The sequence below is a fragment of the Mastigoproctus giganteus genome, chromosome 3, assembly GCF_048544385.1.
Source record: "Mastigoproctus giganteus isolate SK-2022 chromosome 3, ASM4854438v1, whole genome shotgun sequence".
NCBI lineage: Eukaryota > Metazoa > Arthropoda > Arachnida > Uropygi > Thelyphonidae > Mastigoproctus > Mastigoproctus giganteus.
Genome location: NC_143577.1, coordinates 93111792 through 93136281, shown reverse-complemented (window position 1 = coordinate 93136281; position 24490 = coordinate 93111792). Strand labels below are relative to the sequence as shown.

At 37.5% G+C, this 24490-nt stretch overlaps 1 protein-coding gene across 1 annotated transcript in view; it reads right to left on the bottom strand.

The window, feature by feature from the left end:
* The window catches only part of LOC150088154 (uncharacterized), a 611850-nt gene that overhangs the window by 36981 nt on the left and 550379 nt on the right, over nt 1-24490 (bottom strand). Inside the window, exons 49-51 of the mRNA XM_090369355.1 lie at nt 23642-23803; nt 15164-15322; nt 1661-1960 (exon numbers count right to left, since the gene is read on the bottom strand). Coding sequence (XP_090225481.1) covers nt 1661-1960; nt 15164-15322; nt 23642-23803 — 621 coding nt within the window. The remainder of the gene's footprint in view (nt 1-1660; nt 1961-15163; nt 15323-23641; nt 23804-24490) is intronic.

The following is a 24490-nucleotide window of genomic DNA, read 5'->3' as shown; positions in this document are numbered from 1 at the left end:
TTCTGCCCCATGAGCCTTGTGCAGTCTCTTCAGGACTGAATTCATTGACAAGGCTTATTATCTTCCTCCTAATGTGTCTGGGAAGAACTGCAGATACTTTCAAATTCAATCCTAACTTGTGATTTTTTTTTCCCAACATTGCCCTGTAACTTGTTAAGTCCTCAGATCTCCTACTCTTAATATCATTAGTGAAGATGTGTACAATAATAATCCCTTTTGTGCCCTTAAAAGATGCTTATCTGCTCTACAATGCTATCTACTTTTGTCCCTGACAGATATATCCTGGTCCTATTCCACCTATCCTTCTTGCACAATATATATCCCATTTCCATGAGAGCAGTCACCGACAATATCTACCTCCTGCAGGACCAGTGCATTCTGCTTTGGGGTTGCTGTTGTGTTGCCTGATGCTCTAATGTGAGCTCTAGCATTGAGGTGGGCAACTGAGAGCTTGACAGGCCCACATCTTAATTCCTTCGAGGGCATCCACCCTACTCTTAAAGCTCTCATAAGTGCCCATCAGAATGCTGGTTTGGTGCCTAATTTCTTCACACTCTCTGCACTGAAACAAACACACACACACACACCCTCCCTCCCTTGGCTATATAATGTCCTGTTTCAGGACAAGTTAATCATTGCACAAGTTAATCATTTTGTTAGGCCATTATCTGTAGGAGAATCAACTCTTTCAGTTCTCTCCCAAGCCACAATAGTCCTATTTTGTGCTTGTTGCTTTGCTGCTCTAGTCTGGAGCATGATTTCCACTTAAATACAATTTATTGATTAACAATTAAAATTAAAAAAGTTTATGTTATACCTTACGGTATCAAGCTCAAGTTATATATTATGTTAGCAGAGTTTAAATTAGTTATCCTTACTAAAAATAAATTTATTGGCTAAAAATAAAAAAAAAATATATGCCAAACTACTTATTTATCATAATTACAAATTTACTAGTTACACACTACGATATTCACACACTGAAACACTGGTACAAAAGCTCTATGAATAACAAGTCATAACTTACAAAATCTCTAGCTAAATTTAAAAATAAGTGAAAAAAGTAACTACTTGTCAAAAACAATTTAATATGTTAATTAAAATGACTAAAAATTTCCAAAAAACTTATTTGTTCCCACAAGCTCAAAATTCTTCATCTTCATGATTTTTAATCTCATATCCAGAGATTTACTTTTTTTTTTAAATTGTACTCTCAGTTTTTTTCTCAACATTGCCCTATCCTTAGATCATGTATTCTTACTACCACTATTACCAGTATATACAACATCACTGTTTGTGCCCATTAAAGATAACTGTGCTACATTATTAACTTCTGTCCTTGGCTGAGGTTCCCTGGTCCTATTCCACCTATTCTTTCAGCACAATATATTTCTCTGATTTGTTGTTGCAGTAAAGATTTCTAATAACATGTTGGGATTTTGAAGATAAGCCATAAAGATGAATTATTTACACTTGCATTACACTGAAATTATCACTTCATTAATTCTTTAAAATATTAATTTATAAATGAATATTGTTACAGTTAAAGGCATGCTCTTTTGACTTTATGTAGATGGACACATGTATTTGGCATACAAATATCAAGTGAGAAAACAAATGGGAGAAGGTGAATAAGTGTTTTGGTTTACAAAATACTTACACAAACACTGACTAGAACTGTTATGAAATCTATATTTTGGTTTGCATTCACAAGCAAATGAGTCAGTATCTTCATGATAGATGCAGAAGGCATTAGAGTGGCATATTCTCATTTGCCCATTCACTAGGCATGGGTTAGAGCATTCCTGTACAGAAACAGCACCTGAGCTATTTGTTGTTGTATCTCGAGGACATTTATGACACCGGAACACTCGGTCTTCTTTATCTTGGTAAGTACTTTTGGGACATGGCACACATTCTTCTGTGACAGAGTCAACATGCTGACCGGGCTGACATATATCTTAAAAAAAATTAGAAGTTTAGTATACAGTGTCAATATTAACTATAAGATATCAAGCAAATATGATATACTGGGAGGGGAGGGTGGATTTACTGTGTGATATTTGGTACAGATAAGTTAATGTACACAGTACATTACATTTCAGGTGAGTTAATTTTTCCTTTTCTGTGATTAACTGAAGAACTAATTACCTTTACCAATCAATTACTAACTGATTAACTAATAATAAAATTTTTTCTTTCGCCATATACCTCCCAATGTGATATTCACTCCATGTTTTGTGTAACATTTTAATAAAGATTTAATAAATTAAACAATTGTAGTATACTGTTATGTAATGCAGTTTACTTATTTCTTCTGGGATTTTAATTAAAATTGAAATATAAGATGTATGTAATGTGATATTCATATGTAATGTTTATGGTGTAATTAATAAATTAGACAGAGTAACAATTCATGATTTATGTATGAGGCTTGGCTATCAAATAGTGAGATTGCATGCACAGTCACTACACACCAAGTGCCACCTGTGAAACAAAGGCACATCAGTTGACCTTGAACCTTACCCTAGTTGTCTGTCAAGTCATGTTTGAACATGATCATTCACTTTGCAGTGAGACAGGTTTTCATTACCTTGTGTTTTTGCAGTTTTTCAGAAAATGACAGAAAATAGAATAGAACAATGAATCAATCTCAAATTTACTAAAGAAAACACCAACTGAATGTTATGAGTTGTTACATCAAGTTTATGGGGAAGATACTGTATCAAGTGCTTGCATGTTTGAGTGGCATAAAAGATTTTTAGAAGGAAGAGTGAATGTGGAAGACAATAAACAAACAGGCTGTCCAGTATCTGTGAAAACTGATGAAAATGTGGACTGGGTAAGGACGTCGATTAGAAGTGATCTTTGCATAAGCATTAGAATAGTTGCATCAGCACTCAATATAGTCTAAGACAGGGTTAGACAAATTTTAACTGAAAATTTAGACACGAGAAAAGTGTGCCAAGCTGGTGCCAAAATGAATGAAGATCAAAGAATGAGAATACTCTAAGTTTGTGAAAATGTTTTGAAAAAAAAATTCAAGATCCAACTTTGTGAGTACAGTAATTGGCTGTTTAAGTATGATAACCCTTAATGTGGGCACCTGTACATGGTGGGGGGAAACTCCCAATGATGCTGCTGCTGGCCTTCCAGATTAGCATCACTGGGATCCAATGCCCATACCTTGGTTCCAGGGTTTCATCATTGGAATCCAGTGTGTGCAACCATGCACCGCGACCCATGGAAACTCAGAAAGGGGGATCTGGTGGTTGAGGGGACCAGCCTTAATACACCACTTTGGCCACTGCCTTGATAAGATAGGAGGTCCCGGACTGGCCTGCCTGGGATCAATCAGCAGCAGCTGGTTCTTACTGCTAGGGTCAACTGCGTTCCAATAAGTCTACCTACCCTTGGTCCTGGGACGGGATCAAGGCTTATTGGAAATGTGGGTATGATACTCCTGAGCGAACTTGCCATCCCATTCGTGTACACAATACCTGCTAGTTGCTGAATGGACATTCCCTCGTAGGGTTCTGTGGTGGGTGAGGTACTTAGGGCATCTGAAATTCATATCTTACTCATATGAGCAATTTAAATACCTATATTTTTTTTTTTTCTTGGGTCCCAACAAGGCCCTACCTAATTGATTATATGAAAATGACACATTCTCTTAAAAGAGCCAGAACTAGGATAGGACACCATCTGTGACACTGATTTTCCTCATTCTCCATCCCACTGGAGAGCAGTCCTTCGGAAAAATGTCACCCTTCTTCATCCAGAAAGGATTAGAATGATGGCAGGATCACCTAAATCCATAAAACGGCTGCATTCTGGACATATTTTAGTCAAAGCATCAAATACAAAGCATGCTGAAAAAAATCTTAAAGCCACACCGACACCTATCATTGAAACCCCCACAAAACTCTGAACTCGTCGGCGCCTCCATAGCCAGGTGAGCAGGAGCAGCAGTGCATAGCACACGCTTCTTGATTAGACTGGGGTTCGAGCCCGTGACCACCAAATACGGAGGATACGGAAAGGTCAGGGAATCACACCGCATATCCCCAGAGCAATATGGCCTTAGTTGCTAATGCTCCTAAAAACCAAATAACAAACAAACAGCTGAACTCATCACGCAGTGTCATATAAGAGTGGGATCTTTTTCACGTTTCTGAAGAAGAGATCTGCTCTGAATTGGAAGAACAAGGAGTGACAGCTGTCAAGCAAATATCCATGCAAAAGGATGGGAATCTCATCCCTACCCGAGTTCTCATCCTTATATTCAACACTCCACAGCCTCCAAGTGCCTTTGAGATAGGCTATTTAAACTGCCCAGTGAGGACGTACGTAACAAACCCACTGAGGTGTTTTAGATGCCAAAAGTATGGCCACTAACAAACAGCTTGTCGTAACCCTGCCTATGCTTGATGTGGTGCCAAAGATCACAAGAGCAAGGAATGTCTAGCTCCTTAGCCAAATTGTACTGACTGCCAAGGAAAGCACCCTGCATACTAATGAGCATGTCAGTGGTGGAAGGATGAAAAAGAGATTCAAAAACTAAAAACTGAGCTGAACATTTCCTGCCAGGAGGCCTCATACACCCAGAAAGGGCCCCGGGTGCCAAACGTGTTTTGAGGTCAAGCAATATTCTTGTGATTTATAGAATGCTTTTGATAAGTGATTGAAATTATTTCTTTTTAATTTCCTACATTTCTATCAACAGTCTTTCTTTAAAACCAGTTCTATACTTGAAAGTCAGAACACAGAAAGGAAACACACTTTTCTTTATTTTCCTATATTTCTAGTTCTACTAATCAAATAACACTTCAACCGCTTGGCCTCTGAGCGGCACTGCTCCTGCCTCCTTGTGGCGGGGCCAGTAACCTGGGGAAAAAGTTATCCTCCAGGGCTAAAAGGAGTAACCATGAATTCAAATGAGTATCCACCTTTAGAGCCTTCAAGCTCCAAGCCAGACATATCCACTGATAATGACTGTAATCAACCAAAAAGGCTCCAAAAGGAAGTGAGTGCAGTGCAGTGCAACGACATGCCAAATTTTCTTGTAATACACTCCCTCTCCATCCAGCCTGTGGGCAAATTATCACCATTTGTAATCCAGAGATATTTGGAATCCATTGCTGGAACACTAAAAATGGTTAAATGATTGCAATCCGGAGACCTCCTTATTGAAACAGCCAATTCCAAACATTCCGAGTGGCTGCTCAAATCAATGACGTTCGGTGGGCTGTCAGTATCTATTACTCCACACAACACAATAAATTCCCCAAAAGGCTTAATAATCAAATGGGACCTACTTACAGTATCTGAAAAGGAATTAGTTTAAGAACTGAGTAATCAAAAAGTAATCAGCGCCAAACGCATAATGACAAAAAAAAGATGGAAATCTTCCTAACTATATCCACCATTTTAACTTTCAGAACCAAAGATTAGCCATCCTCAGTAAAAGCAGGCTAATTAAACTGCCGAATTTGGCCTTATATTTCTGATCCCATTGAGCAGAATAGCCATCCCAACCATCCCAATTTTGTGCTAGAAATATGGATATTCCCAGCAGGCATGTAGAGGCAATGCCATTTGTCCTATTTGTGGTTCCAAGGAACATACACAAGCAGACTGTTCAGCCCCAACTGCAAAGGAAATCACTGTTTGCCCTGACTGCAAAGGAAATCACTCAGCCTTTTCTAAATCTTGCGAAATGTGGAAAACAGGCAAGAAAATTCAAAAATATAAAATAGAACATAAAGTGACATATCCTGAGGCACACAGACAAGTTATGTTCACCATACCCAGTCATTCTTACGCACCTCATACTCGAAGTACCCATTCAAAGCAACTCAAACAGATGTATCAATATGCCCTAGCACATTTCTAGCTAACTGGGTTAAAACAACACTATAAAACTGTGGAAAGGACACACCTCAAACTAAAACCAATGAAATGACCAACGCTCCAGCATTCCAGCCGATACTCCAGTGGTCTCGCATGATACTGAAAAATTGACAGCAAGAAAACCACGAAGAGTATGGAAGTAGATGTACCCTCAGATTATGAGGAGCCCATACTAGAACTTCATTTGCATGAAATGTCATTCCAGTATGAAGTTCTATGACACTTCATAGAACTTCATACTGGACGCCCACCTTCCCAAAAAAAAAGAACGAAAAAAAATGGTCCTTATACAAAAAACAGTCAGAAGAATGAATGACCAAAATAAGGCACAACATCATACAATGGAATTGCAGAGGACTAGTCAGTCATTCTGATGACTTAAAGGATTTACTTGCTCAGTTCAACCCCATAGGTGTATGCATACAGGTAACTTTCTTGTCACTGCATGTTTCACTAAAACTTTCAAATTATATCATCTACAGACAAGATAGGATCTCTGAGTCTCCTGCTCTTGGAGGAGTAGCCATTCTTATTAATTCTAACACAATGTCCAAGCACATCCAATTACAAACCACTCTAGAAGCTGTGGCAGTTCGTATTTCAGTTGGTGTTTCAGTTATCCTTGTTTCCGTTTACATTCCACCATCAATACCATTTCCCCATTCAGAACTGGACAACCTCATTAAACAACTTCCAATACCAATTTGTCTTTTAGATGATTTTAATGGCCACCATCCATTGGGGGATCAACTACAATGGATGCAGGGGGCAAATTGATTGAAGAATTTTTGAACAATAATGATCTAAATTTACTAAACTCATATTCTCTCACCTATTACCACCTATCTACTTCTACAGGATCTACTTCTGAAATTGACTTATCAATCTGTTCACCATCTATCTTTCCATTCATGACATGGTCAGTGTTAACTAATCCCTTTAATAGCGATCATTTTCCTATTATTTGCTCATTACAAACAGAGGTAACTCCAAATCCTGATCAGTGATCCACTTGGAAGTTTAAAAAGGCTAACTGGGATGGATATTCCACCCAAATATTTCTAGACAGACCTTACATTGAAAAACGGTCAATTGATGATGTAACCACTTATATCACCAATTAGATTCTAACTGCAGTCCATGCTTCTATTCCAAAATCAAAACCATATCACATTCTCTGAAATCACTGGTGGAATACGGATTGCTTTCATGCCAAAAAGGAGAAAAACAGTGCTTGGAATAATTTTCACAAGTATCTTACCAACACTAACCTAATTATTTATAAAACACTTAAAGCTAAAGAGACACAAATTATACAGAAGACGAAACATGATTTGTGTATTTCTTTTGCCTCAACCATTACAAAAGACACCAACACACCTATCATCTGCAGAAGAATACAGGCCCTAAATGGCAAATTTGTAAGGCTGTCCTCTCTGATACTTCATTGGAAAGGGAAAGATGTGTCCGCTCCTGAGGAAGTTGCTAATGCGTTAGCAGAATTGTTTGCCACAATTTCTTTCTCTGTTTCTTATGCATCCTCCTTCCAGTCCATCAAAGCAGATGTAGAATAATATAAAATCAACTTCTCCATGCACCGCTCATTCCCATATAGCCAACCTTTTGCAATAACAGAACTCAAAGAATCATTAAATAGATCATCCAACAGTGCCACAGCCCCAGATGGTATTCATTACATTATGATGAAGCATTTACTTGAGAAGGACTTGTGTACCTTGCTGATTTTATACAATCGGATCTTCTCTGAAAATGCCTATCCTTCTTTCTGGCCCCATTCTTTCATTATCGCCATACCAAAACCAGGCAAAGATCCTTCCCTGGTTCAAAATTATAGACCTATATCTCTCATGAACTGCTTGGGAAAAACTTTTGAAAGGATGGTGCATTCAAGGCTCACTGGATCCTGGAGTCACAGAATCTCCTGACAGATCATCAGTATGGCTTTTGGAAAAACAGATCAACCCTAGATGTGCTCATCAAGGCTGAATCTCATATCCACAATGCCTTTGTCAGGAAACATCTAGTCAGGGTCAACTTAGATCTTGAAAAGGCATTTGACACTATCTGGCATCATATTATCATTATGGATCTTTACCATCTGAGACTTAGGGGCCATTTGCCTAAAATAATTCAAAATTTCCTGCAGTTGAACTCTTGTCAGGTACAATATAAAAACTTACTCTCTGCTTCTCACATTCAGGAAGGAGTCCTTAGTTCAACACTTTTTGCAATCTGAGTTAGCAGAATGACAGAAGACATCCCAAAAACTGTTGAAACCTATATGTATGCAGACTACCTTACCATTTCCTATCGGTCTCAAAGTATCAATACCATCGAACAACAGCCCTAACTTGCCATAACTAAAACAGAATCTTGGACTTTACAGAATGGTCGGTCCCAGGTGCCAAGCGTTATAGTGATCAAGCGATTTCTGAGTGATTCATAGAACGTTTACTCAAAGCCACAGTTCTTCTTCAGTTTGAAAAGTGTTTTTTTACATTCTTGTTAATCAAAAACAAACTTAGTCTTGCGAATTGTAAGCAAGTTTAAGAAAGGAAAACCGCCTTTCTTTTTCCTTTAGACTAACACTTAACTTTTATACTGCTTGGTCACTCTAGCAGCACTGCTCCTGCCTCCCTGTGGCAGAGTAACCCGGGAGAAAAACCTTTGCTCCTTTCAAGCTCTCTCCCAGGGCTTGAAAGGAGCAAAGATGGACAACAGTTCATTTCCACCTTTAGAGCCATCGAGCTCAAGGCTAGCAAATGACACCGAAAATGGCTATTCTCAACCCAAGAGGTTGAAAACAACACCTAAAGAGGAGATACTAGACTTCCTCATCTTGCACTCCCTACCAGATCAGCTTCTGGGCAAATTATCACCCTTTATAGTGCATAAATGCATTAAGTCTGCTGCTGGTACACATAAATCAATTAGGCAACTTCAGTCAGACGATCTTCTAACAGAGACTACTCAACCTCAACATTCTGTGAAGCTATTAAGGCTCACAACCTTTGGAGGACACCCAATAAAAGTTACTCCCCATGTCATCTTAAATTCCTCTAAGGGAGTAATAACAGAATGGAACTTATTACTTTTATCAGAGGAGGAAATTGTCCAAGAATTACACGATCAAAAAGTCATCCAAGCAAGGAGAATCATGACCCAAAAAGATGGTATACTGGTTCCAAAAAGGAGCATAATTCTTACTTTTAGCATTCCTAACTTACCAACATCCGGGAAAGCAGGCTACCTGCATTGCCATGTATGCCTTCGACCATACATTCAGAATCCCATCAGGTGCTACAAATGACAAAGGACATCCCAAAAACTGTTGAAACAGACACTCCCAGACTGCATATAGTCGAGGTGAGGCAATATGTCCTAACTACAGGTCAAAAAATCATAGCCAACCTGATTGTGCCACTACCACTCCACATTGTCCAAATTGTATGAGTAACTACCCAGCTTTCTAAACAACATGTGAATTATGGAATCAAGGGAAAAAAATTCAGAAATATAAAGTAGTGAACAAAGTGACATACTCAGAGGTTAAGAAGACTGATAATCAAAACAGAGACAAAGTGAACTTATGCTACAGTGGCTCAACTTTTACAGTTTGTAGGGATCCAGACTGAATTATCAGTTCCTTTGAATATATCAATTGCAAACTGGGCACGTTCATTGCTCTCTATTTCAAAACAGTGTCCTACACAAAAAAACAAGTGAATAGTCCAATAATATCCGAATTACCACATACCAACAGATGTTTCTCCAACAACAAAACCGAAAGTGACAGAAACCGCAATCATCATCCACCACCAGAATGGACATCGATGAACATCATGATTCAGAAGATGGTATTTTAGAATTACATGCAACCGATGAGATGCACGTGACGCACCCTGTCTTTCCTAAGAAAGACAAAAAAAAAAAAAAAAAACAGATCGATACAAGCAAGCTACAACTGAAAAACTGTCAGAACTGAAAACAACACATAAAACCACATTGAAAAAATCCTTCAATGGAATTGCAGAGGCTTTCAGAACACAAAAGACAATTTGCATTATCTAATCAATTGGTAGAACCAGCTGGCATAGCCTTACAGGAAACTTTTAAATGCATTAGTGTGTCCTTCCATCAAAAATTATACCATCTTTAGACGAGATAGGAGTATTGACATGCCAGCTCATGGAGGGGTGGCTATTATTGTCAGAAATAACATTCCATCCAAACATGTTTCTCTTCAGACCCCTTTTGAAGTAGAGGCAGTGCACATTGTAATTGGTACTACCATTACAATAGCTTCTATATATCTCCCTTCTAATTTTGCTTTCTCCTCAGATGACTTAGAAAACCTAGTACATCAGCTGCCATCTCTTTTTTGCTTACTGGGTGACTTCAATGCTCATCATCCACTCTGGGTATCTCCAAAAATTGACAAAAGGGGTAAAATAAAAGAATCTCTGCTTGATGCTGATAACCTCGATGGTTGTGTGGTACTACGCTTAATGTGATAGAAAATGAAAAAGACCTGGGAGTAATTGTGCAGTCAGATATGAAGTTTTCTGAGCAATGCAGACAGGCTGCCAGGGCAGGTCATGGGGTTTTGTCAATGATATATAGGAATTTTGCTAGCATTGGAGCAAAGGAGGTGATTGTCCCTCTGTATAAGGCAATGGTCAGGCCACGCCTTGAGTACTGCGTACAGGTCTGGAGGCCTCATTTTAGGAAGGATGTAGATTTACTTGAGTGTGTACAGAGAAGGTCAACAAGATTGGTGAGGGGAATGAAGGGATCCTCTTACCAAGAGAGGCTTAAGTTCTGCAAATTGCAGTGGTTGGAGACTAGGCACCTGCGTGGTGATCTGATTAAGGTGTATAAGGCCTTGAATGGGTTCAGCACACTGAATTCTGATGGGATCCTTCCATTTGTTCAGATTACGAACCTAAGGAGGCATAAATTAAAATTAAGAAAAGACAGATGTAGAATAGATGTGCGGAAATTTGCCTTTAGCCAGCGGGTGGTTAATTGCTGGAACAAACTTCCATCTGTCGTTGTGGAAGTTGATAGGTTGAATAAATTTAAGGAGTAACTGGACAGGCATTTGGAGGGAATGGTGTGATTTTTTTTTTTTTTTTTTTGGCTGATGCTGCATAAGCTCATACACTTGCTTTCTTGCATCACATGCCACTACTACTACCTTACTCTGTTAAAACACTGGTGAACCCACTTATTTACATGCCGACCGGGCTAGCCGAGTGGGTAAAGTACCTGCCCGGCAACCCAAAGGTCGCGGGTTCGATTCCCACCTCGGGCTTGGATCAAAGTACTGCAAAAACCTTGGGAGGTGCAATATGGCCACAGAAGCCGATGCGCCAACAACTACCAAATCACAAAAAAAAAAAAAAAAAAAAAAAAACTTATTTACATTTTTCTACAGGATCCATGACTGCAATATACCTTTCAATCTGTTCTCCCATACAATCAGCCATTCACTCTAAAGGAACTTCTGGAGTATCTAAATAAAACATCAAGTCCTGCTGCGGCGCCTCCGTAGCCAGGTGGGCAGGAGCAGCAATGCGTAACACACGCTTCTTGATTATACCGGGTTCGAGCCTGTGACCACCAAATATGGAGGATGCGGAAAGGTCAAGGAATGACCATCACATATCCCCGGAGCAATATGGCCTTAGTTGCTAACGCTCCTAAAAACCAAATAACAAACAAGTCCTGCTGCCAGTTCAGATGGAGTATGCTATATAATGTTAAATAACAAAGCAATAAGTTCCCTGTTGAAATTCTACAACTGAATATATTTTGAAAATACTTATACACACTCATGGCATCTCTCAATTGTACTGACTTTTCTGAAGTCAGGTAAGGATCATACCATACCACATAATTACAAGCTGATATTGCTGACTAGCTGTTTAGGCAAAGTCCTAGGAAAAAACGGTCCACAAGTGGCTAACGTGGCTTCTGGAAACAATCTGCTAAACTGAAACCAGTATGGATTTCGGAAAACCACTCAACCTTAGATATGATGATAAAAGCAGAAGCAAACATCAACAATGCTTTCATAAGGAGACAACATCTGATTATGGTCAATCTTGATATTGAGAGGGCCTTTGATACCACTTGGCAATATGGTATCTGCCAGGACCTTTATTCCTTTGGTCTGAGGGGGCAGTCACACCAATTTATACAAAACTTCCTATACCACAGAATGTTTCAGGTCAGATACAGGAACAGTGTATTCAAATTGTTTGAACAAGAGGAGGGCGTACTGGAGGGTTCCACCTTGAGTGCAACACTATTCATAATAAGAATTACAAATACACTGGTGTGCAAAATTTGAAGACTAGTCAGGTTTTCACCTATTGCTTCTCGTAGGAGTGACCTGAATATGGGAAAATCATACCAAAGGGACTTCATGAGGTACAAAAATGAAGGAAACAACACCAACACAACAACGGAAAGAAAACAGTACAGAGGGACTTTATTGAAAAATGGCAATGGAGCACTGGCTGCCATGATACAGATGCATCACTGCCAAAGATGGAACAAAGGGAAGAGGTGGTCCTCAGTAGGAGATATGGCCACCCCTAATGTCGATGCAGGCTTTGCATTGCCTGTCCATACTTAGAACAATGTTGCTGATAAGTTCTTGCGGTAACATCGTCCATTCCTCTGTCAGCACCATCTTCAGCTGGTGAGCATTTTCTGGTGGGTGTGGATGTGCCACTAGGCATCTCCCCAGAGCATCCCATATGTGCTCAACGGAACTTAGATCAGTGGAATGGACGGGCGAATCCATACGAACAATGTCCTCACTTTCCAAAAGCACATCAACAGCTGCAGTGCAATAGGGTGTGGTGTTATCATCCATAAAAACTACCTCGGGGCCAATGGCACCTCAGAACAGATGCACATGGGGAGGGATTACCTCACTACAGTACCACCGTCAGTATCTGGAGTTGTCCATCCATCCAGATAATGCCTCCCCAGATGAGACCGCCATATCAATCCCTTTCAGTGATGTTTGTGGGGCAATACCTTGTGACAGCCTTTTGCCAGATTGGTTGATGTCCAGAATCACTGCTTAGACTGAATCTACTCTCATCAGTAAAGAGTACCTTAAGTAAAGTATTTGTGATTGTAACCATTAGAAATAGTGTTGGTCCTTAAGTTTTGCACACCAGTGTATGACACGAGACATACCAAAAACAGTTGAATCATACATGTTTGCTGATGACCTCATTATCTCTTGTCAGTCACAAACTATGAATGTCATTGAAAGGCAACTTCAACTATCCATAGCCAGAATAGAATCGTGGATGCAGCTTAATGACTATTCCTTAGCAGAAAATAAATCGACTGCAATTCATTTCTGTAAAATACAAAAACTACATCCAGACCCTGAAATATATTTAAAAAATAACCTGTTTCCTCTTACCAATAATTTTCATTTATTGGGTTTATATCTATACAGTAAACTTAATTTTTCCAATCACATAGCCTACCTTAGAATGGCCTGTCTAAACAAAAAAAAAAAAAAACAAAACACATCTTAAGAGCTGCCTCCTCGAACTCTTGGGGTGTTGATAGACTCTCTCTCTCTCACACACATCTTTATAAAACTTTAATCCAATCCCACTTAGATTACAGATCACCTGTGACTCCGCAAGAAACAGTTCCTTGTTATGGCTGAACACTATTCAACATAGTGCCATAAGGATAGACACAGAAGCCTTCAGAAAGTCTCCAGTCCACAGCCTGTATATTGTGGCAAATGAACCTCACACGAAAATCCTTACTTTGTAACTATGCTGCAAAAACCATCTGTTCTTTTGTTATGGTAGAAAACCCATTTCAATGTCCCTTCTGTCAGACCCAGCTAACAATCAAACCTATCCTAATAGAATGCCCTAAATACTCAAGTAATTGGAAATCCAGTTTTATTTTTGCAGGAACCTTTACTACACATACTTAGCAATAATGCAAATTTTGAAGCACTGTTTAGATACTTTATAATCTAAACAGTTTATAATCTTTCAAAAGAAAGTGCAGAAATAACTGAATGAAAAAGTACACAGTAGTTCTTTTGCATCTCCTGTCATGGTACCACTACATCAGATATGAACGATAACTGTAAAAAAAGGAAATCTACTTATATGGTGAATATATATATAGCATTAGTAAAGGCACATGATGTAAGAAAGCAAGCTTATATAGCATCAGCTAAAAAAAAAAAAAAAAAAGCTACTTATTATGAGCAAAAGGAAGAATCCCATTAGTATTGAGCATGCTCAAACCTTTCAAGGCTTTATACATCTCAATCAGATCACCTTGCAGGTGCCTAGTCTCCAGGCACTGTAATTTACAAAACTTAAGCCTTTCTTCATAAGAGCAACCCTTTTTCCATTCACTAACTTTGTTGCCCTTCTCTGCACTTGCTCCAAGGTTTTAAAGATTCAATTCATAACTGTCCTAAAATGAGGCCTCCAGACCTGTATACAGTACCTCAAGGTGTAGCTTGACCATTGCCTTATATGAGGGGATAATCACCTCCTTATCCCTGCTAGAAAAATTCCTGTATATCATTGACAAGACACCATGAGCTACCCTTGCAGACCATCTGCACTGCTCATAAAACTCTCAACATTTTTGAGAGAAAAACTAAAGGTTAACTTACATCCCAAAAATACAGTATGTGTGAATGAACGACGCTTGATTTATATTCATCTTACATATTGCCCATTCATTCCTTCAATCAGTGTATGGTAACAAACATTATATCCATTGCTTCGGCGAAAGTATACAGATAGCCTATGTTATTTGCATGAAAAAATAAATAATTGCTGGATTTCTATTGGTTTGATTTTAATGAAATTTTTGAAGATTCCACAGATCTTTCTAAAAGAGTAAAATATAAAATTTCATGAAAATCCGTCTTCTGTAAATCAAGTTATTACATAGCGATGGATGGATATAGGGAAGACAACAGATGTTTTATGCATATATACTAATGAGCGAAAAAAAGGTTTATTGTCTAATGAATAGAAAAATTCCTGGACTATTTTGTTCACTAATTTTTTTTTTTTTTTTTGTCAGCTTTAAATTGCAGGGAGTATTGTGAAGGTTTTAAAGATTCAATTCATAATTGTCATAAAAATATGAACAACATAATGAAATTATACCTTATTACAACAAGCTTTGATAATCTCACCTAAGGCGCAATCTACTTCTTCTGTAGCTGCTTCTTCACGAGTTGTTTTCCCAGTCATGCAGCGTTGACATGACGGCATACCACGTGTTCTAAATGACCCTCTGGGACAGCGTGTACAAGTACCACTGTCTGATAGTTCATATCCTGCTGCACATTCCACTATTAACATAAAAATATAATGCAGTTTAACAAATCGTGCTGTAATGAAGGTCAAGTAATTAGAATGCAAGTGAAATAATAGTAATTTTATAATAGTTTATAATAGTAATAATGTAGTAATACCAATGCATAAATCAGTGCACATCCTATCTTGTCAGAAGGTCACAGAATAGCAGTGTTTTATGGAAGGCACAAAGTATTTCAATGTCCAGACAACTAGGCACAGTATTATTTTACTTGCATGCCTCAAATATTTTATACTTTTAATGCATCTGAATTGAGTATCAGTGGCTTTAAAATTTAATGAAAGAAAAAAAGATGGCACATAATATACCAAGGCAAGCCATGTGTGAAAAAAAAGTTACAAAGAGCACATCTTTACTGAATTCACATATATAAAAAATTAAGAGCAACTTCTGATTTAAAATTTTAATTTAGATTAAAAGAAATTAAGAAATTTCATATTAGCATAAATGCTAATATGAAAGTAAAACAAAAACCAAATTAAGGAAAGAAGGGTACTGTTTTTAAAGGAATGACCCTTCAATGTGTGCTACTAGTTGCAAAGTTCACCAGTTGCAGGTGCAAAGCCTTACTCAATATATACAAAGTTTAAGATAGTTCTCATTATATCATAAAAATGGGGAAAAAGGGACAGGAAAGTACTACTGCTGAAAAACATTCTCAGCAGTAGTAAGGAAAACCTCTCTCTCTCTCTCTGACTCCCCTCCCTCCTCCAACATAACATAGGAACTCCTCACATTTACCATGTTCTGAAAATGCCAAAAGTCCTTGCTTAATAAAAATTCAGTTTGTCTGAATGAAGTTAGTGCAGGCATCTATCCACTTAACAAAATAAATATGATTTCACCTTAACACAGTTCTCCAATTCTTCTGGACAGCGCTGACTAAAATACATCTGATATAAACTCATTGGATGAGCACAAAATTCACTCATGTGCAGCAGCAGCAGCCACAATTCCAATTTCTACTTTAAGAGACTATTGAATTCATTCTAGCTCAGCAGAAATTGTGGAATGATGATTATAACAGTTTGTGTGGAACACCAAAATCTGGGATCCATTCCCAGATTTTGGAATCATAGATCTTAGAATCATTCATACCAAGGTCAAGAATTTGTATGAGGATATCATGAGAGAAATATCAGCATCAATGAAGACCTTTACTTCTAGCACTGTATAGTTGCAACATTTTAACACAGGGTCATTTTCGTAATCTGAAACTGACTGATAAGGCAGTAAGTGGAAATTCTGAAGTGACATCAAGATTTCTAGAAGAATTAAAACACACCAACGAAAAAGGTATTATTCTCTTTATCAGATTTTTAATGTTGATGAATCAGGATTATTCTAGAAATTGTTTCTTGAACATACCTACATCTCACATGACCAAAAGAAGCTATTGGGATTTAAGACCACATTTCCTCCAAGTAATAGTGCTTTGACACCACTGTGTGGAGGAAACATCTCTCAATTATAAAATGAAACCTCTCTTCTTGTGTTGTTTGGAGACTCTGAGAGCCATCAAAAAAAGCATACAAAATCAGTGTCTGTCCTCGAGTTCAGGGGGCTTGGGTGTAAGAACTAACATTGGAGATACCTGGTTTTCTCCCTACCGGGATTGAAAACCCTTAAATTTGGATTAGGCCCCTTTTCAGTGAGGGGGCCCTGAGAATGTTGTACCTCTTTCAAAGCCGACCTGGCTAGCCGGGTGGGTAAAAGTGCCTGCCTGGCAACCCAAAGGTCACGGGTTCGAATCCCGCCTTGGGCTTGGATCAAAGTACTGCAAAAACCTTGGGAGGTGCATTATGGCCACAGAAGCCGATGCGCCAACAACTACCAAAAAAAAAAAAAAAAAAAAAAAAAACCCCTTTCAAAACAGTTTTTCTGTGGGAAAACAAAGATGGGCTATGAAGTTCCAAACAAAGATCTATGGGGATATTATCATTAACCATATGGTGCAAAGAAGCCTGAGGCTTTTGCTGCACCAGCAAAAAAAAAAAAATTTCTGAGTTAGTATTAGTAACGGCCGTATGGTGCAAGAAAGCCTATGGCTTATGCTGCACCAGCCAAAAAAAAAAAAAAAAAATCCGAACAAAACAATGATAAAAACAAAAATTAAATAAATAAATAACAATAATTAATAAATAAATAAAAATAATAAAATGAAATAAAAAATAAATAAAAAGGAAATTAATTCTATCATCCTATGCGCTTCCCTTAACCGAAAGTACTATCCAGATGACCTTTGAATTTCCCCAAACTGTCGGCCTCTACCACCCATGAAGGCAACTTATTCCAATAATTTATAACTCGCTGGCTAAAATAAAACTTCCTGCAGTCCAATCTAAACATTTCCCCCCGTAACTTGAATTTATGTCCCCTAGTTCTAGCATCATTTATAATCTTGAAAATTTTGTCCTCATTCATTTTACTGATGCCTCTCAGAGCCTTAAACACCTCAATCAAATCTCCTCTAAGGTGTCTAGTTTCCAAACTCTGCAACCCACATATTCGAAGTCTTTCTTCATAAGGACACCCTTTTGCCGATCTCACCAGGCGAGTTACCCTTCTTTGCACCCTTTCAAGAAGCTCGATGTCTTTCTTTAGGTGCGGTCTCCATACTTGAACACAGTATTCCAAGTGTGGTCTAACATAAGCCTTATATAATGGGATTATCACGTCCCTATCTCTACTGGCAAAAGTTCGATAGATCATCGATAGGACACCATAGGCCTTCCTTGCAACCTGTTTACAATGTTCAGAGAATTTCATGTCTGACCGTATCGTAACACCCAAGTCCCTTTCCTCCAGTACTGGGTTTAGTTGAACTCCACCAAGTGAATAAGTTATTTTGGGATTACTGTTTCCCAGGTGTAATACCTTACACTTTGTTGGATTAAAGCACAGCTGCCATTTTTCTGACCATTCTTGAAGTCTATCTAGGTCTCTCTGAAGAAGCTCAGCTTGACAGTGATCATTAACTACTCTACCAATTTTAACATCATCTGCAAATTTAGACATCACGCCCTCTATCCCTTCATCAATGTCGTTTATGAAAATTAAAAACAACAGTGGTCCTAATACTGATCCTTGGGGAACCCCACTTCTTACATCAACCCAATCTGAGGAATAGCCATTTATCACAACCCTCTGCCTCCTGCCCTGAAGCCATCCTTCTATCCATCTAAGGATTTTCCCAGTGATTCCAACCTGTTCCAGCTTATAAAGCAACCGCTCATGTGGGACTGAGTCAAAAGCTTTGCTGAAATCTAAATAAACAATGTCGAAATTATTCCCTAAATCCAGCTCGTGAGTGACCCTTTCGAAATAGCGAACCAGATTTGTTAAACATGATTTTCCCTTTACAAAACCATGCTAGCCTGAGAGAGAGTCAGAAGTAGAAGGGAATCACTAAGGAAGAGAAGAATGATGATATCCAGCTCAGGACCCTGGGTGTGTCAAGCCCATATTCACCAGATGTGAGCCACTGGGGTTTTTTATGGAGTTATCATATGATGGACTACACAATTCCTGAATGGGAAACAGAAGAACTTTATTCAAGATTCTTCTTGTGATTAACAAGGCAATTTTGAAAAATCTTTCTTGGGAACACTGATGTAGGTTTTTTTTTTTTTTTTTTTTTTTTTTCAGTTCTTGAATACTGTATCTCTGATTCGGTCATTGAAAAAAAACTTTTTAAGCTTATTACATGAGATGAGATTCATGTTCTACCAATTCATTAATGCAACTTATTCGGAAAACAAATACTCAGAACATGTGCTGTGAAAAAATTACTGCATTATGTGAAGGCAATGAAAAATATTAAAGATGCATATTAAAAATATTAAAGTGAGTAAATCTTGCATGAATGATGTTTGGAGGTAACCATGGCCAAGAGCTGCAAATAGAGGGTTTGCACTCAGTATTGAAAAGGACCTTTTTTATTTAGGCATTAAGTCAAGAGTTGAGGAAGTTCTAATATCTCTTGAGAAATAATGATAATAAACATGGAGCAACATATTAAAAATTGCTTAACAATGATTTTGTCACTTGATAAAAGCACTTGTCAGCTGGCTCAAACTTTATAAAATGATAAAGCATTAATGAAGTGAATATTCATTTATGAAGCATACCACAATTAGGGCAGTATTATGGGAGAAATACTACACAGCATAAATAAGAATTAAGGTATTTTCAATCCCAGACCCTTTAAGCTATTCAAATGCAAAAATGACAGTAAATGAATTCCAACAACAAATAAACAAATTTTTTTGATTTAAAGAAGCATAAGTACAGTGAATTTATTCAAGTATTGCAATACACAAATTAAGATTATAATTCTAAAACAATTATTATTAATTATTTGTGTTTTGTAAATAATTAAAATATAACCATTAAAGGATATTACATGTAAGCTTAAGATGTTTAAGTAAAGCAAATACTATACCAATATGATAAATATTTCTGCCTGTGAAGTTTCTTTTGCAGAATTTATTATGCATTATCAAAACCATTCTTGAATGGTTTTGATAATGCAGAAGATAATCCAGAAGATGGAAGCTTGTTTAGAAAACCTTTATTCCAAACGTAATCCTTATAAATATCAAAAGTAACTACTTGAGTTTCACCAAACCTTTCCATGGAATTTTTCCAGAGACGAGTAACAAAAACAGATATATCACTAATGGATCAACACTGATGAAATCCATAAGGATGATCATTGATTAGATAGAAGTTCAAGATAGTTTAAAAATTGGTGGTTGATGGATTTTTTTCATTATATTGGAATGAGTACAATGGGGCAATAATTGCAAGAGAGATTTGTCAGATGTTTTAGGAACTGGCTGGATATGAGAAAATTAACAAACAGAAGTAAAAAGACACCAGTGAAATAAGAAATTGCAAAATGGTGACACAGGAGTAAACTCAGAAGCAAATGTTTTAAGAACAAGTGAAACACAAGAACAAGCAGAGAAAGCTCATCAGGACCTGTTGCTTTCTTGATCACAAGATTGTTCAGAATTTTCTAAAATCCTTCTAGAAGCTGGCTTAGCAAGATTGATAAAATAAGAGTTAGAAGAAAAGTGGGATTCTAATAAGTCTGCTTTATCGTTAACTGAGAATACAATAGAGGTGGAAGTATAGATGGACAGAAGTTATGGTTGATAGCTTTGGCAAGAGACCAGAATGCTCCCTACCACTTGGATAAGAAGCAAGTTTTCTACTTTTAGAAAGTTGGAAATCAAGTTTTGATTGATTAATAACTGTTTTATAATTGTTGTGAGCTTTAGTGCAGGCAGAAAATGATGCTGGAGATTTGGATAAAAGCTAACTGGATGTGATATACTCTTGTCTGAAACAGCCTTAGCACATTTATTGGAAAGCCTAAGTTTAGATAAGGGATGAGATTTTAGAGTTGAATGCTGAAAAACAAGATTTAATCCCTACAAGAATAATTTCATTGATGCAATTTGAGCAAATACTTGATTAGAAGATTTGAAATAGTCATCCAACCATGGGAAAGAGAAATAGACATAATCATGGAAATCAACCCATTTTACATTCCTGTAAGGATGAGAATGGCCATGAGAGAGGAAGGAGCTACCCCATCAGAGAAGAGATTATCACCAAGTTGTGATCTGAGGTGTCTAGAGGATCACTAATGTTGACTGCATACTTTGAAGGGTTTGTTGTGAGAAAAAGATCAAAACTGTTAGGTGTCATTAGTAATGGCTGATATTCTGGGAGGGGGAGGTAAATGAACACACTATATGAGATCATTAGTAGCTGCTTTTGCAGCTGCTAATGATCTTATGTCCAGCTAGATCAGTGTAACTAGAAAAAGAAAACTGAAGCTACCAGCTGGAGTTGTGAACATTAAAATCACCCAGGAAAATTACTTCACTGTGGACAAATGCAAGGTATTGCATATGGGTAGCAGTAATCCCAGATTATCATACCAACTGTGTGGTACTACACTCAAGGTAGTGGAAAATGAAAAGATGTGGAGGTAATTATGCAACACTACACATATGATAGATAGCAGTCAGATATGAAGTTCACTGAGGTGCAGACAGCCAGATCAGCTCTTAGAGTTTTGTCAATAATATACAGGAACTTTGACTTTGCTATCAGGGATAAGGAGGTGATTATCCCAGTATACAAGGCAATGGTTAGGCTACATCTTGAGTAGCATACAGGTCTGGAGGCCTCATTTTAGATCTGCTGGATCAGATGCATAGAAGGGTAATGAGGTTGGTGAAGGGAACAAAAGGGTGGCCTTACCAAGAAGGCTTCAATTCTGCAAACTGGACTTCTGGAGACAAGGCACCAGTGAGGTGACCTGATTGAGGTGTTCAAGCCTTTGAATGGATTGAGCAAACGCTAATGGAATTCTCATTCTTCCTCTTGCTCAGACTACACACAAACGTGAGAGGCCATAAATTCAAATTGTGACGGGGTAGTTGATGGATAGATGTGCAGAAGTTTGGCTTCAGCTAACAGGTGGTTGATTATTGAACAAACTTCCATCTGTTGTTATAGAAGTGAGTAGTTTTAATAAAATCAAGAAAGAACTAGCGAAGTTATTGCAGGGGATGGACAGTGATATGGGAGTTGTGAATATGTGTTTTTTTTTTTTGTTGATGTTTTATAAGCTTGTTTTTGTTGTATCATTTTCTACTACAAATACTAATAAAAAGTTAGACTGCAGAAAGTTGTTTTAAAGAATAGAAATCAGAGATCTGAATGTTTAATGGATTTGGGAAAACAGAGACAAAATGAATTTGACAGAATGGGAGGAGATAAAATTAAGCCATAGGAGATAAGAAAGAATAGATTCCAAATTAGGAAGTTTCTGACAAGGAATATTAGAATGTAAATACAGTGGATTCCGGTTATTTGGGCCACCGGTTAATCGGGGCAGCCATTTATTTGAGGCAAATCTTAAAAAACAGAAACCAATTGAGAAAATAGCCAGGATTTACTTTGCTTAATTGGGACAGCATGCCATTTAATTGGGGCAGGAGACTGCAGCACTAGAGATTACCCTACGATTGTCTCAGACTGTACCACGTGGTTCGGTCGAAATTCTGGAGGTCACAAACATAATACAATAAAAACAATTAGCAGCCACCTGTTTATTGGGCTTTTCTGTTAGTGAAATCTATCATAAATGGACAGTAAACTTGATCTTACTGAATTTGCGATAATACCGACAGCTGGAATTCTGTGGGTTATTATGGTTGAAATGTGTTTACACTTCCATGAAATCTTCAATCATATAAAAAAATTAATTTTCAGGTCTTCTCTTCATTCCTATTTTTAAAGCTTTGTAACTCGTTACTCCGTTCTCACTTGCGTGTATTGTGTTACTTGCAATTTGTGTGTGCTGTGTTCTTTGTTATTGATTGCTTATCTCTTTACTATTTGTTTTAAATTTTAACCCCCACCCACAAATGTCAGTGAACAGAAATGTCAACTAGTTTGTATGTACATAATACAGTACGTATTAATTAATCCAATTATCATGTATATTCTTCCAATTTTCACATATCATTTAATTTTTTAATTGATAAGGTAATAAAGGGTAAATTTGTGCTTAATATATCTTTGCTTTTATAGCCTGTGGATAATATTCTTCCTATTTTCGCTAATAAGAATCGTTGTTTAATTGAATTAAAATTCAATTCACAAACGTGATCACGATGACCGGCACTTACTGCACATCGTATAGTGAATGGTACTTTACTATGTAGAGTTCGTCGTAACATGATTTGATTGTACAGTAAACCAATTGTAAAGGGCGGGGGTGGGGGGTACATTGTATTTTTAACTATTTATGTGAAACTTCGGATAATTGGGGCAGCCGCTTAATCGAGCCAAAATGCACTAGTCCCGATGTGTCCCAAATAACCGGAATGGACTGTATGTGAAAGTACCTTTTTTTTTTTTTTAAGTGAAAGGAATCATAGAAAGAATAATTTGAGGCAACTGAAAGGATTAGTGGCTGCACCAATAACTGCCTGTCAGAAAATGTGAAGCTTGGCAGACTGTAGATTGTAGTTGAAAATGGATTTCATTGAGATTGGAACTAATCACCATATTACTACAAAAAGTTTTCATTGTCTTCTTTGACCCAAAGATTAGATTCTACAGTGAGCCTAAAATGCAGCTCTCTACTTAGTACACTTAATTAGTTAATAATTCAGTGTACTGGGTTTTGACTCTTGCCAGAATTTTTAATTAATTAAATTTATCATGTATAATGCATTTTAAATTTAAAAACATAATATACCTTTACATTCCTGGACAGATACAGCACTGTTGCTGCGAGTCATAAGACCAGGTCCACATGGTATACAACTGAATGCACCTTCATCAGGCTGGTATAAACCATACCCACAAGGCTGGCACTGTCCAACAGAATTATCATAAAAGTATCCAGGAAGACAGTGTTCTGTAAATGTAACAAAAAAGGAAAAAGGGTTATTTCATTTTATTCAGGTTTTATTCCAGCAGTCATAATCATGAAATGATGAACATTACTAAGAACAATTAACTTTTATTAAAAAAATTAAGTTATCAATATTAAAGCTAGACGTAAATGAAATTACAGCTTGAATATAATTGTTAATTAGGCAAACTTGGATCTGAGAACCTAGGCATTTTGAATAAGATAATTATTATCAGTGGTTCCCATATAATATGTAGAGGTCCCTCACCTGTATTAGTGAAGTTCTGATTATGTTCCCTCTAAGATAACTTTTGCTAATAATAAGAGCATATTCAATATTTTATTAATCTATTAGTAATTACACTGCTTAGATTCTTGCACTGCTTCTATTGGAATGAGCAGCAGTCTGGAAAACAAGATGCTGGGGATTTCAGAGACTGCTGGGAGTCATTGTGGTACAAGTAAACACAAGGGTTGTGTTAGGGTAGCTAAGAATAGGAACAGGTGCATGTGTACTTGTGTGTACACCAATGCTAGGAGTTTGGTAAATAAATTTGATGAATTTGAGGTGTTGGTCAAAACATCAAAGGCTGATACAGTTGGGATATCAGAGACATGGTGTCACACAGATAAAAGGAAGGCAAAACTGGAATTTGTGGAGTACAATGTGTACAGGAAGGATAGCCAGGA